The 13,319-nt window shown below is 47.2% G+C and overlaps 1 protein-coding gene across 6 annotated transcripts in view; it reads right to left on the bottom strand.

The window, feature by feature from the left end:
• Window positions 1-13,319, bottom strand: part of TMEM241 (transmembrane protein 241) — a 128,542-nt gene that overhangs the window by 73,304 nt on the left and 41,919 nt on the right. For 4 of the 6 annotated variants that reach the window (XM_070050391.1, XM_070050392.1, XM_051851343.2 and 1 more), the window contains 3 exons: window positions 10,007-10,084; window positions 5,601-5,626; window positions 170-221 (listed from right to left, as the gene is read on the bottom strand). In XM_070050391.1, coding sequence (XP_069906492.1) covers window positions 170-221; window positions 5,601-5,626; window positions 10,007-10,084 — 156 coding nt within the window. The remainder of the gene's footprint in view (window positions 1-169; window positions 222-5,600; window positions 5,627-10,006; window positions 10,085-13,319) is intronic. The other 2 variants (XM_070050393.1, XM_070050394.1) reach the window with 2 other exon arrangements.

Below are 13,319 nucleotides of genomic sequence, written 5' to 3'. Positions count from 1 at the left end.
AAGATCTGGGACAAAGAAGTTGGGCAGGCCGAAAGGCGCCAGCCTGAATGCTTCGGAATGACTGCAGAGACCAGGCTGTCCTGATTCTAAAAGGAAGGGCGAGGAAATTCTGCCTGTACCTGCAGAGTGAAAGACACTTTGGAGGCAAAATGAGCTCACCTAGACCTACCTGGGCATCATTGAAGGGAAGGCATCCCGCGGCAGCCAGGAGGAAGAGGGCACTGTGGAGAGGGAGATAAAACACGGCGGCTTTACCGTTCAGCATCAAATCATTTCCCAGAGCGTGTGGAGGCTGAAGTGCAAAGACCTCACGAGACCAACCCAGTTCCTCCGTTCATCCTCTTGAGAACCCCACTCCCTGCATGCTTTTCATCATGTGTGCATCGCTGACAACCAGACATTTCCCAGTCAGGGATCACGTGAGAAGCACGATTGGCTCACCTGAGATCCACAGTCTATGAGACATCTAGTAAAATCAGACTGTTTTCATTTCAACCCCTGATCCCCAAAAATGCACGAGTGGAAAACAGGTCATCAGACCACTAGGATGCCAGTTACAAAAATGATGCCCTGGAATGTGCACTAAACCCTTTGTACACCTCCTGAGCCCCACCTTCAAGCTTCCTATCTCCAGTCATGGGACAGAACGAATCATGTGCCTCCTGCTATGGTGCACTCCGAAGGACACAATGCCACTCACTCGTGTGCTCCTCCTGCCAACATGTGGAACCTGAATTGAATCATGAGAGAATGCTGAGACACAACCAAATTTAGGGACAGCCCATAAAACTATGCACCTCTGCCCTCCACAAATGTGAATGCAGTGAAAGAAATGAAAGACCAAAGAACTCTTCTAGATGAAAGGCTAATGAAGAAACATGGACACTTTAGAAGGAAAAGCGGGGCAGTGTTAGGGTAACTGGCAAAACTTGACCAGGGGCTCAATGTTTGATAAAAGTATTATATCAGATGTTAATCTTCTAAATGTAATCATTGCACTGTGTTTCTATACAAGATTGTTTTTAGGAAACAGACTTGGAAGCATTCAGGGGTAGGGTCAAGATCTGCAATTTATTCTAAAATGATACATAAAGAATAAGAGTAAGACTAATAATAAATATGAGCCTTCCCTCCATTACTACAGGGCAATGGATCTGAGACCCCTCACAGATACCAAAATCCACAGATGCTCAAGTCCCTTATATAAAGAAAATGGTGTAGTAGTTGCGCATAACCTACACACATTCTCCTTACACTTTAAATTATCTCTAGATACCCAATACAAGGCAACTGCTATGTAAAAAGTTATTAAATTATTTAAGAGATAAAATGAAAAAAATAAGTCAGTTTAAAAGGCAGTTCAGTACAGACGCAATTTTTTCCTCAAATATTTTTGATCCTCAGTTCATTGAATCTGTGGGTGGAGAACCCAGGGATATGGAAGACCAACTGGCTTTTCTTATGTATGTTGTATGCTATTTATGTATGTTTATACATATACACACATATGGAGTGAACAAGAAAGCCAATGCAGAAATGTTATCAGGGGGTGGATCTAGTCAACAGTATAGCAGCCATTGTAATTTTAATTCTTAAAATTTTTCTATAGGTACAAATTTTTTCTCAGATTTAAAAAAAGTATAATTAGCATCATCTTTTTTTTTTTTTTATTTGACAGGTAGAGTTATAGACAGTGAGAGAGAGACAGACAGAAAGGTCTTCCTTCCATTGGTTCACTCTCCTAATGGCCACTATGGCCAGCACTGAGCCAATCCGAAGCCAGGAGCTGGGTGCTTCCTCCCCGTCTCCCATGCAGGTGCAGGGCCCAAGCACTTGGGCCATCCTCCACTGCCCTCCCGGGCCACAGCAGAGAGCTGGACTGGAAGAGGAGCCACCGGGACTAGTATCCAGTGCCCCAACCAGGACTAGAACCCGGGATGCCGGCGCCATAGGTGGAGGATTAGCCTCGTGAGCCACGGCGCCGGCCAGCATCATCTCTTCTACATACTGAAATTTCTACAGAGGAGATGGGATGGTGCCTGAGCCTTGCTTTCAAACAACACTGGAATATGGGAGATGGGGCTTCATTACATTCTTCCATCTACTTTTCTGTTTATTTTGAGATTTCCACCAAAAAAAACACATTTAACCTGTTGGAGTGAGGTGGACACTATGGGAAACGGTGGCTTGATCAGCATAGCCCTGACTGTTAATGAACAACTTAATACATTATCCCTCTTAGTAGTTTTTTTGTCTGTTCTACTTAATATGACTGGTTTAGTTCTGTAATTGATGCACAGTTATTCTTAAGTGTTGAAAATTAACTGAAATGTGATCCCTGTTGAACATGGGAGTGGGAATGGGAGAGGGAAGAGATGTATAATTTGGGACATGCTCAGGCTGACTTGCCCCAAGTGGTGGAGTTGGAAGCATACCAGGGGATTCCAATTCAATCCCATCGAGGTGGCATGTACCAATGCCATCTCACTGTTCCAGGTGATCAATTTCAGTTCACAGTTGGTCATGGTGGAGGGACTGGGAGTCAAAGGGAGCACATAGACAAGTCTAGTACCTGCTAACGCTAACCGATGGAGTAAATAAAGGGGAGAGTGATCCAACATGGGAAGTGAGATACTCAGCAGACTCATAGAATGGCAGATGTCCTAAATAGCACTCTGGCCTCAGAATCAGCCCTAAAGGCATTCAGATCTGGCTGAAAAGCCCATGAGAGTATTTCAGGCATGGAAAGCCAAGACACTCTGGCAAAAGATCTCTGCGAGTGAGATCCCAGTGGAAAGAACAGGTCATCAAAGAAGGAGGTACCTTTCTCTGAAGGAAAGAGAGAACCTCCACTTTGAATATGACCTTGTCTAAACAAGATAAGAGTCGGAGAACTCAGAGGGCTTCCACAGCCTTGGAAACTCATGACTGGAGCATAGGGAGACTACTGATGCCATAGACAGGAGTGTCAATTGGTAAAGTCAACAACAGGAGTCACTGTGCACTTACTCCTCATGTAGGATCTCTATCCTTAATGTGCTGTGCATTGAGATTTAATGCTATAACGAGTACTCAAACAATATATTTCACTTTGTGTTTCTATGGGGGTGCAAACTGTTGAAATCCTTACTTAATGCATACTAAACTGATCCTCTGTAAAAAAAAAAAAAGAAATTATCAATTCCCAACTTGACTCTCACTGGGATTAAACATGACAATAGGTCTGATCTGATTTCATCATCATTTAAAAAATCATCTATTATTTTTCACTTTATGTTTCTGTGTGGGAGCAAACTGTTGAAATCTTTACTTAATGTATGTTAAACTGATCTTCTGTATATAAAGAGAATCGAAAATGAATCCTCATGTGAATGGAAGGGGAGAGGGAGTGGGAAAGGGGAGGGATGCGGGTGGGAGAGACGATATGGGGGGGGAAGCCATTGTAATCCATAAGCCGTACTTTGGAAATTTATATTCATTAAATAAAAGTTTAAAAAAAAAAAAGTCTTGCAAAACCAAATTAACATTGCCAATCACAGGTAGTTTCAGAAAGCGATCTACATTAATCAGTAAATTGACTTGGAGCTGGTTCAGTAATCACTGCTTTTTAGTTCCTCTCTTGCATTTCCTATTCCAAAAGACCTTGTCTCTAGATTTCCTCAATCATTCTCTCCTCCTAAATGAAGGCACCAGAAAACCCAAACTGTCTCTTAGTCTTTTCTCTCTCTCCATTTTACAAATACAACAAAACATACGAAGGTACTTCAAAAAATCTGCAGAAAAATGGAACTACATGTTTATTTCAGTGCAAAAAGGTCTGAAGCCCATGCAGAGTTTTTCATAACACACCTTTCCCGTGAACTTTGTGAAGATCCTCACTACTGCCTGGTCCATCAGGCAGCAGAGGACAGACGGTCAGAGGCATGGACAAAAGCACTGAGTAGGGCATTTCCACTGTTAGGGGCCTGGGTCACATGGCCTCTCACATCACTACGTATTCCCCCCACATACAGAATTCTTCATTCTGTGTCTTTATGTACCTACACAGACATACTACACATATGTGACATACACAAACCTGCCACATGTAGTCACGCTGACAACAGTAGTGCTACTCCGGAGTCTTCACTGCTACGACCACATGGAGTTCAAGACGGTACCCAGATCAGCACAGCCACTGGGCCACAGGCAGGAGAGCTGGCACAAGGAACCCTGGGAGGCGGACGCCCGCCTTGGGACAGTCAGAGCTCAGGCAGCTTCTCCTCGCCCGCTGTCGAGGCACACACACAAATGGCCTTGAGAAGAACCCAAGGCCAATATCAGTGTGTGTGGAGGGGAGATGGTCAGGGGTCTTCCTGGTATTACACAGAAGAGGGGAAGAGCAGAGGACGCTACTGGGTTTGGTGTCTTCTTGTAGTGGGAAGGGGGTGCTCCCCCATGCATAGAGAGTGAGCCCCAGAGATCCCCTGAAACAGACGGCCCCTCAGGGACGCAGGAGACTGCGACAGTGAAACAGCTGCCTTGCTTCCTGCCACACTCGGCTGTAAGCAATACCCAACTCCATCAGGTGTTAGTGAGCTACTACGCCTCTCTAGAACACCTGCTAAATTGCCTTTTAAACAAGAGGACAGGGCAGGTGCTGTGGCATAGCGGGTAAAGTCACCACCTGCGACGCCTAGCCTCCCATCCAGCTCCCTGCTAATGGCCTGGGAAAGCAGCAAAGGATGGCCCAAGTACCTGGGCCCCTGCCACCCAAGTGGGAGACCAGATGAAGCTTCTGCCTCCTGGTTTCAACAAGCCCTGACTGTTGCAGCCATCTGAGGAGTAAACCAGCAAATGGAAGATCTCTCTCTTTCAAATAAGTAAATTAATTAAACAATAAAATAAAATAAACAAGAGGATGAGTCCTGTGTTTTTGTTTTATGTGCTCTTCTTGCAAGCTGCAGCCTGCAATAAAGACAAAATAAAGGGGGGGGGGGGAGTGAAGAGGATTGGCTGAAAGCCCAGAAATCTCTGAAGCGAAAATCCGAAATCCATGCATCAGAGTGTCTCTGCTGGCTGTCTGTCTACGGGACTGAGCTTCTTAACTACTGCAGAGCAAGAAGGAGGCTGTTACAGAACAAGGCGACCAGGGAGAATTAGGGCTGAGGAGGATGGACCTGCGAGGAAACTGAGGCACAAAGGGTATGAGACCTGCCCTGTGGTCATCCTGCTGTAGTCCAGGACTATCACTCGGATACCAGAACTTCCGGGCTAGTGCTTTTTCCACATGGAAAATCTCAAAGTGCCAATGAACTATGAGCGTTATATTACAAATTTTAAGTCACTCCCATGTTGGTTATTTTCACTCTCCATCAGAATTGCACAATTATTAGCGAAGATTTGGGCATCAAACAGCTGAAATCTAGCCCGGGTTGGTGCAGAAAAAAAGTGCAGAAAAAAAGGAGAGATAGTAAATTTTAAACAAGACACAAAATAGGATTTTAAGTGTTTATAATACAAACATAAATTCTTCTTTGGCAACCAGAGTATGACTTATCAACAAATGGTTTAGCAATATCCAATTAAATCTCGCATTTTACAAGTTTTTTTTAACTTACCTGCAGATCTTTAGAGGAGGTATTTTCTGTGTGAAAGCAGAGACACATAATTAGTCTTCAAAAACTCTTTTTTTCCCCCTTTAAAAAATTTTTAGTTTAAAGGCAACTGAATGACAAGCATGTTTATTGGGGGCTTAACAGCTTGGTGCAATTTCATATTTATTGAGGCTTTTTCAGCTTGGAACACATGAAGGCTGGCTCAGTCCCAGAGCTGAGTCACTTCGGCAAAGCACTTTTACCATTAGAGCTGCATTTACTCGTCACAAAAACAAACGACACTGGGCCAAGTGTTCAAGCCCTTTACACACCAAGCAAACGGGAGAAAGAAACTGATGTGACCTACACAAGGAAAGAAATTAAGCTCTTGTTCAACTTCTATTCTAGATGTGTCTCTTTAAATATTCCTTTAATTCATTCAGCTCCAAATCTGAGCAGTCCTATGAATTACCTAGTATGATGCAAAAATTAAGAAAGAGAAAAAACTGCACTGGCATTGTAGCAAGCGGGTAAGGCTGCCACCTGCCTGGTTTGAGCCTGAGGTGCTCCACTTCCAAATCCAGCTACCTGCTAATGTGCCTGAGAAGGCAGCTGAGCCTGGGACCCTGACACATGAGGAGACTCAGATGGACTTCCCAGATCTTGGCATCAGCCTGGACCAGCCCCAGCCATTGTGTTCCTTTGGAGAGTGAACCAGGGGGTGGAGGATCTCTGTTTCTATCTGTCTGTCATTCTGTCAAATAAAGTAAATCTTAAAAAGAAGATGACAACGGAGGAGGAAGACAAAGATGAAGAAGGAAGAAGAAGAAAGAAAAAAAGAAAAAGGAAGGGAGGAAGGGAGGTATAGTGGAATGAGAAGGCCATGCCAAGATAGCTGCTAGCAACAGAAACTGCCTGGCAACAGGCTGTGATTGGTTAGGGCATAGACCGCCCCTTGACCGTATTGGCTGCCTTGGCTATATAAGCTGCTGTACCAACTGAAATGAATAAGTCTGCAGGCTGCTCGCCTCTGGCCGGGTTTCACCCAACTCCCAGGGTCTGTGTGGTGACTCTGCACCTCTTGCCCCCACCATGCTCCTCCTCTCAGAACGAATCCACCTCAACAGGGAGGAAGGAAGGAAGAAAGGCTATTGGACATGTTTCACTACTCCTAGCAAAAAGGAAGAAGGAAGCTTGGAAGGGGAGTATGAAGCTGGCGTGCCCTGGAATGAGACACTGATTTGAGCCATACCCTATCCCCTCCATCCCATCAGTTTCAGGGACTCAGTCCTCTACATGGAGGAAGAAAGTTCTGGCGGGAGTAGCACAGCTTTTTCTATATTTGATATAGGAAGTGGACAGGCAGGGTGACTGAAGAATTCTGAACATTTCAGAAGGATTATTTTGCTAGTCGAAGACAAAGTGCAAGATTTGATATACCCAGTTTAGATAAGATATGACATATACACATTCTATTGAAAAGCAAAGAGTTGACAAGAGAAACAATGTGGTTTGCTATCAAGGTGATCTTAAGTTTCATCTGCTAGGGGTTAGCACTGTGGTATAGTGGGTTAAGCCTCTGCCTATGGCACCACCATCCCATATGGGCTCCAGTTCAAGCCCTGGCTGTTCCACTTTTGGTCTAGCTCCCTGCTAATGGCCTGGGAAAGCAGTAGAAGATGGCCCAAGTCCCTGGGCCCCTGCCACCCACGTGGGAAACCCAGAAGAAGCTCCTGGCTCCAGAGCTTCAGATCAGCCCAGCTTTGGCCATTGCAGCCATGTGGGAAGTGAATCAGCAGATGGAAGATATCTCTCTCTCTCTCTCTCTCTCTCTCTCTCCCTCCCTCCCTCCTTCTGTCTGTAACTCTGCCTCTCAAATAAATCAATAAATTTTTTAAAAACGTTTTCAGCTGTTACTAAATAACCAACTGACCACTGTTTCCATAAACAGGATCTATTTGTGAAGCACCCTGCTTTGAAGATGTGCCTATTGCTTATCTTTCATCTCTAGTCTCTTCCAGCACTCTGCACCACCATGACTGCACCACCCCCTGGTGGACAGTCAGCTCTTAGTACAGAGCGGAGAGGAAGCCAGCGGCAAATGCTGCTCCATAAGCCAGGATCACAGGCTAGTTAACAGCCAGGGGTTCTACATCACAGACAAGGGCATTCCAGGCACTGAGGTCACATGGTTTGGCTTCAGGTGTGCTGGACCCAAACTAGACCTTTCTCTGCCACAGCCCACCTGCCTGTCCTGCAGTGACCTCTATCTGCCCCGGGCCTCCGTAAGCCACTGACCGTCACTTGCTGCTTCCTCTGCCTGCCTGGAGTGCCCTTGCTCCTCAACCAGCTGGAAACTCTCCTCCCAGCCTGTGTGACTCAGCTCACATGCAGCCCCTGGGACGCCGTCCCTGCCCCTTCCCGGCAGACTTGCTAGCGGGCACTCCTGCTCCACCCACACCTCTGCTCCGGCTCCCTTGATGTTCTACCGGAATCACAGCCTGACCCCAGCTCCTCTGTTCGACTCTGGTTACACAGAGTACTGAGTCCTCTACGTCTCTGCAGCTGTGAGCCGAGCAAAACACTTGGCATGTGGGACATAATCACAACTGTTCACAGACAAATGAACCAATGAAGAGCAGCGTTTTTAAATTCAGCTGTGATCAACAGATCCACAAGGCAATAAAATTAACTCTATGAGCCTCAGATTACCTTGCAGACAAACTGCATGCATGTGGGAATGCATACACAAAGAACTAGCTGTAGATGGTGACAATGAATTGCAGGCTTCAGACAGAGCTTATTTTCATAACCTAGGAAGGAAGTCAACTTTCCAAAACAGATTCTAGAGGCAGGCATTAGGTGCCATGGTTAAGCCTGGAATTCCAAATCCCATAGCTGAGTGCCCGACTCCGAGCTCCACTCCTGATTCCACCTTCCTGACCTGTGCGCTTTGGGAGGCAACAGACGATGGCTCAAGCGATTGGGTTTCTGCAACCCACAGGGAGACCCAGATTGGGTACCTGGCTCCGGCTTCAGCAGGACCCTACCCTGGCTGTGGCAAGCATTTAAGGTGTCTTTTTGCCTTTTAAGTAAAAAAAAAAAAAAAAAAAAGCCTCATAAATAAAAGTTGATTCTAGTAAAGTGTACACATAGTGGACAAAATAGGCCTCATGCAGCACTGGACAGTGGGTAAGGTGGTGAGCTCCTGTGTTCCTTAGGGGGGTGCGGTCAGCTCAGCAAGACTCCTGGCTGGACGAGAGGAAGCTCACATGCATCAGGACCACATCAAGGGGCCGGTGCTGTGGCGCAGCAGGTGAAGCGGCCATCTGCAATGCCAGCATCCCATATCTCTCTCTCTAATTCTGCCTTTCAGATAAATAAATAAAGCTTAAAAAGAATCATAGTATTAAAAAAAAAAAAAAAAAAAAAGAGCACATCCAAGCCATTGCCACCACAGAGCAGATGTTGCCACTAAAATGCTGGAAGCCATGTAACACCTCTGAGTAGGCACTGACCGTCACACTCTGCTTCATCCAATGTGAAACAATGGCACGAATAAGGACTCCGACAGTGTTCATGAGAACAGGGTGCATTTCACCATTCGTGTAAATACATCTGTCTGCATGCCCAGAAATAAAATCAGGAAGGACACAGCAGTTTCCCGGGGAAGGAGGAGCACACCATTTCCAGGCTTTTCCCCTGCACTTCACATCTTCTTACATTCATAAAGCAGAGAAAGCAGTCTTTTTAGTTTACTTATCTTTTTTTAAGAATTACACACGGAGAGATGGAGAGCCAGAGGGAGAGAGATCTTCCATCCACTGTTTCACTCTCCAAATGGCCACAACAGCCAGGGTTGTGCCAGGCTGAAGCCAGGAGCTTCTTCTAGGTCTCCCACGTGGGTGCAGGGGCCCAAGGACTTGAGCCGTCTTCCGCAGCTTGCCCAGGTGCATTAGCAGGGAGGGGACTGGAAGTACAGCAGCTGTGATTCCAGAGCCTTTACGTGATGCCAGCAGCACAGGCAGCGGCTTAATCCACTGCAGCACAATGCCAGCCCCCAAAGGGCTGATTAAAAACTACACTTCCCACTCAATAGCTTCCTAATTTGCCCTGACAAGAAATAACGTTGTTTCATGTTAGCGAAGTGGGAGGTTGGTTCAGGTTCACACGAGGACAGCGAGAAGTGTGACCTCCCGAGGGTCTGGTGTAGCACTGGCCTGGAGCCGAGTCCCACTCACGTCCACCAGCATCCCCATTTACACAATGTCAAAACTGCACCCCTGGGAATGAGTGATGACTGCCAGGCAGCCTTGGGCCAAAGCCAGTGGCAGGAAAAGGCAGACTCTAGGTCGGGCCATCAAAAGAAGGCGGCTTCTCTGAAGACGTAAAACAAGCGAAGGGAAAGCAAGGTTGCACATGACCGTTACCTCTTTCCAGAAACACGTCTGGCAGCCCCAGACGATCGCTGCAGCTGCATTATGCAAAATGAGAAACACAGCAATGGCCTGCAAGAAAACAGAAGAGTGAGCTGAACATACTTCCTCCCACTCATCACCCCATGGCTCTTGATTTATGCTTAAACATAAGAATGGGTGGGCCGGTGCTGTGGCGTAGTGGGTAAAGCCGCCGCCCACAGTGCCAGCATCCCATAGGGGCGCCAGTTCGAGTCCCAGCTGCTCCACTTCCAATCCAGCTCTCTGCTATGGCCTGGGAAAGCAGTGGAAGATGGCCCAAGTCCTTGGGCCCCTGTACTCATGTGGGAAGACCTGGAGGAAGCTCCTGGCTTCAGATTGGCACAGCTCCAGCAGTTGTGTCCAACTGGGGAGTGAACCAGCAGATGGAAGACCTCTCTCTCTCTCTCTCTCTGCCTCTCCTTCTCTCTGTGTGTAACTCTGACTTTCTAATAAATAAATAAATCTTTTTAAAAAACTAAGAATGGGTGGGAACCTCTGGTGTTCACAGGCGACCCCTCTCCTGCAGACTTCTGCAGGGATCCGTACCGTTACGGGGCAGTTCTTGGAGAGTGGCTGCAGAGGCTCCCTTCCTACAGGATTCTCAGCAAAAAACATTTATTCAGCAAGGCTGGCATGTCAGGCACTGTCCCAGATGCTGGGGACACCTCCCATGGACAGGATGGACACGTGCTAATGAGCAACGTGCGTCCATCAGGTGAGGGCTCAGACGGAGTTCACAGGAGGATGAACCCAACCCAGCATGGGGCCAGCACATCCTGGAGGGAATGAAGACCAGGTCCAGAAAAGAAGGCGAAAAGCAGCAGGAGCCAAACAGAAGGAGAGGGTGGGGAGTGCTCCGGCAGAGGAGAGAGCAAACCTGGCGCCTTTGGTAGGAAGTTGAGTGTGGGTGCAACAGAATAAGGCAGAGAAAAGTAGGGAGGGGGAGAAGGGGGAGAAGCGATTTGGGCCACATCAGGGAATCAGAACAGTCCTGGGGGCACAGCTGACCAAGACATGAATGGATCTGTTTAAAGGAACCTGATGGATGGGGTAGGGGGGAATGTTTGGCAGGCCATTAAGCTATCATTTAGGATACCTGCATGTCATACCAGAAAGCCTGGGTTCAAGTCCTGTCTCCTCTGCCTTTGATCCAGCTTCCTGCTAATAATGCACACCCTGGGAGGCAGCAGTGGCTCAGGGACTTGGGTCCCTGCCACCCACATGGGAATCTGGATAGAGTCCTAGGCTCCTGGCTTTGGCCTGGCTCAGCTCTGGCTGTTCTAGTCATTTGGGTAATGAACCAATGGATGGAAAATAACACTCTCTCTGCCTGTTAAATAAATAAGAAAATAAATAAATACAAATATACAACAACATAGCAGCCTCAGGAAATTAGCATAAGGAGTGACAAGATGGTAGCCTGAACTTAGTAATAACATGAAAACAGAGAAATATTAAGGAAATATTTAGGAAATATTTAAATAATGGGGATGAACTTTGCACACATGAAACTAAATGAGAGAAGAGAGAGATATGTAATTGCCAGTGGGTTACTGGGGTACCAGGAGCCAGTGCACTTGGCTGGTCTGCTGGTTGCCGAGAAGATCAGCCTCTCCTAACCTGCTAGGTGGTCCTGCTGTTGATGAGGAAATGATGTTCCCTGGAGGGCGGAACAAGACAAAGAAGAAGAGCTGGGCTTTGGGCACTAGAGTGGGCCATGGGTCCCAGCTCCTGCATCTGCTAGTGCAGCAAGACACACATCCAGCTGCAGCCTCTTCCCCAGTAGCTACGGGGATAATAAGACCTACATACGTGCTGCAGCTGCCGAGAGGAATGGCTGGAATCCCACAGGGGAAGGACGTGGAGAGTGGCCCAGGATCACAGCACCTGAACAGAAGCCCCAGGTCACAGTGCTAACGTCACCCACCAAGGAGCAACCTGGGGGACATGCTCCAAGGTTGTGCTGCTCACTTACTTTCCTTTTTTAAAAGATTTCATTTATTTATTTGAGAGGTAGAGTTATAGACAAAGAGGGAGAGAGACAGAAAGAAAGGTCTTCCATCCACTAGTTCACTCCCCAGATGGCCACATCAGCCAGAGCTAGGCCAATCCAAAGCCAGGAGCCAGGAGCTACCTCTGGGTCTCCCATGTGGGTGCAGGGGCCCAAGCACTTGGGTCATCCTCCATTGCTTTCACAGGCGTATTAACAGGAAGTTGGATGAGAAGAGGAGCAGCCAGGACTGGAACCAGCACCCATATGGGATGCCAGCGCTGCAGGTAGAGGCTTAGCCCACTATGCCACAGTGCTGGCCCCGGGCTCACTTACTTTCAGATAGGTTTGATCTTTATCATTATGGAGGATATATGTGTACTGTGGCTTTTTAAAAAAAAATAAACTTATCTTTTCCCACTTTTCCAAGAACTTTTCCTTTTAATTTTAATTTGGGTACTTGAGGAGAGAGAGTGTGCTCCCATCCTCTGATTCACTCCCCAGATGCCTGCAAAGGCGGGGCTGGGCAGCCAGGCAGTCCATCCATGTCTCCCCTGTGGTGGGTGGTAGAGACCCAAGTATTTATTTTTTTTTATTTTATTTTATTTTATTTTATTTTATTTTATTTTATTTTTTATTTTTTGACAGGCAGAGTGGACAGTGAGAGAGAGAGACAGAGAGGAAGGTCTTCCTTTGCCGTTGGTTCACCCTCCAATGGCCGCCGTGGCCGGCGCGCTGCGGCCGGCGCACCGCGCTGATCCGATGGCAGGAGCCAGGAGCCAAGTGCTTTTCCTGGTCTCCCATGGGGTGCAGGGCCCAAGCACCTGGGCCATCCCCCACTGCACTCCCTGGCCACAGCAGAGGGCTGGCCTGGAAGAGGGGCAACCGGGACAGAATCCGGCGCCCCGACCGGGACTAGAACCCGGTGTGCCGGCGCCGCTAGGCGGAGGATTAGCCTATTGAGCCGCGGCGCCGGCCCGAGACCCAAGTATTTAAACTATCACTGCTGCCTCCCATGAATTAGCAGGAACTAGTAGGAAGCTGGAGTCAGGAACTGGGGGCGGGAATCAAACTCAGGCACTGCGAAGTGGGATGCAGGTATCCTGGTATCTTCACCGCTAGGCCTAGCACTCACCTCCGCCTTGTTTTGAAGCCTTCTATAATTTTACAGCTTTGTCCTGTTTTAGTTTTCTGTTCTAATTGTCACTGTTTTGTTTTACTTTGAGTACTTGCCTTACTTTTTTGGAAAGCTTTTATTTAATAAATAAAAATGTAATAGGTACAGCTTTAGGAATA

The sequence above is a fragment of the Oryctolagus cuniculus genome, chromosome 10, assembly GCF_964237555.1.
Source record: "Oryctolagus cuniculus chromosome 10, mOryCun1.1, whole genome shotgun sequence".
In the NCBI taxonomy this organism is placed as follows: domain Eukaryota; kingdom Metazoa; phylum Chordata; class Mammalia; order Lagomorpha; family Leporidae; genus Oryctolagus; species Oryctolagus cuniculus.
This window is presented reverse-complemented; position numbering and strand designations above follow the sequence as displayed.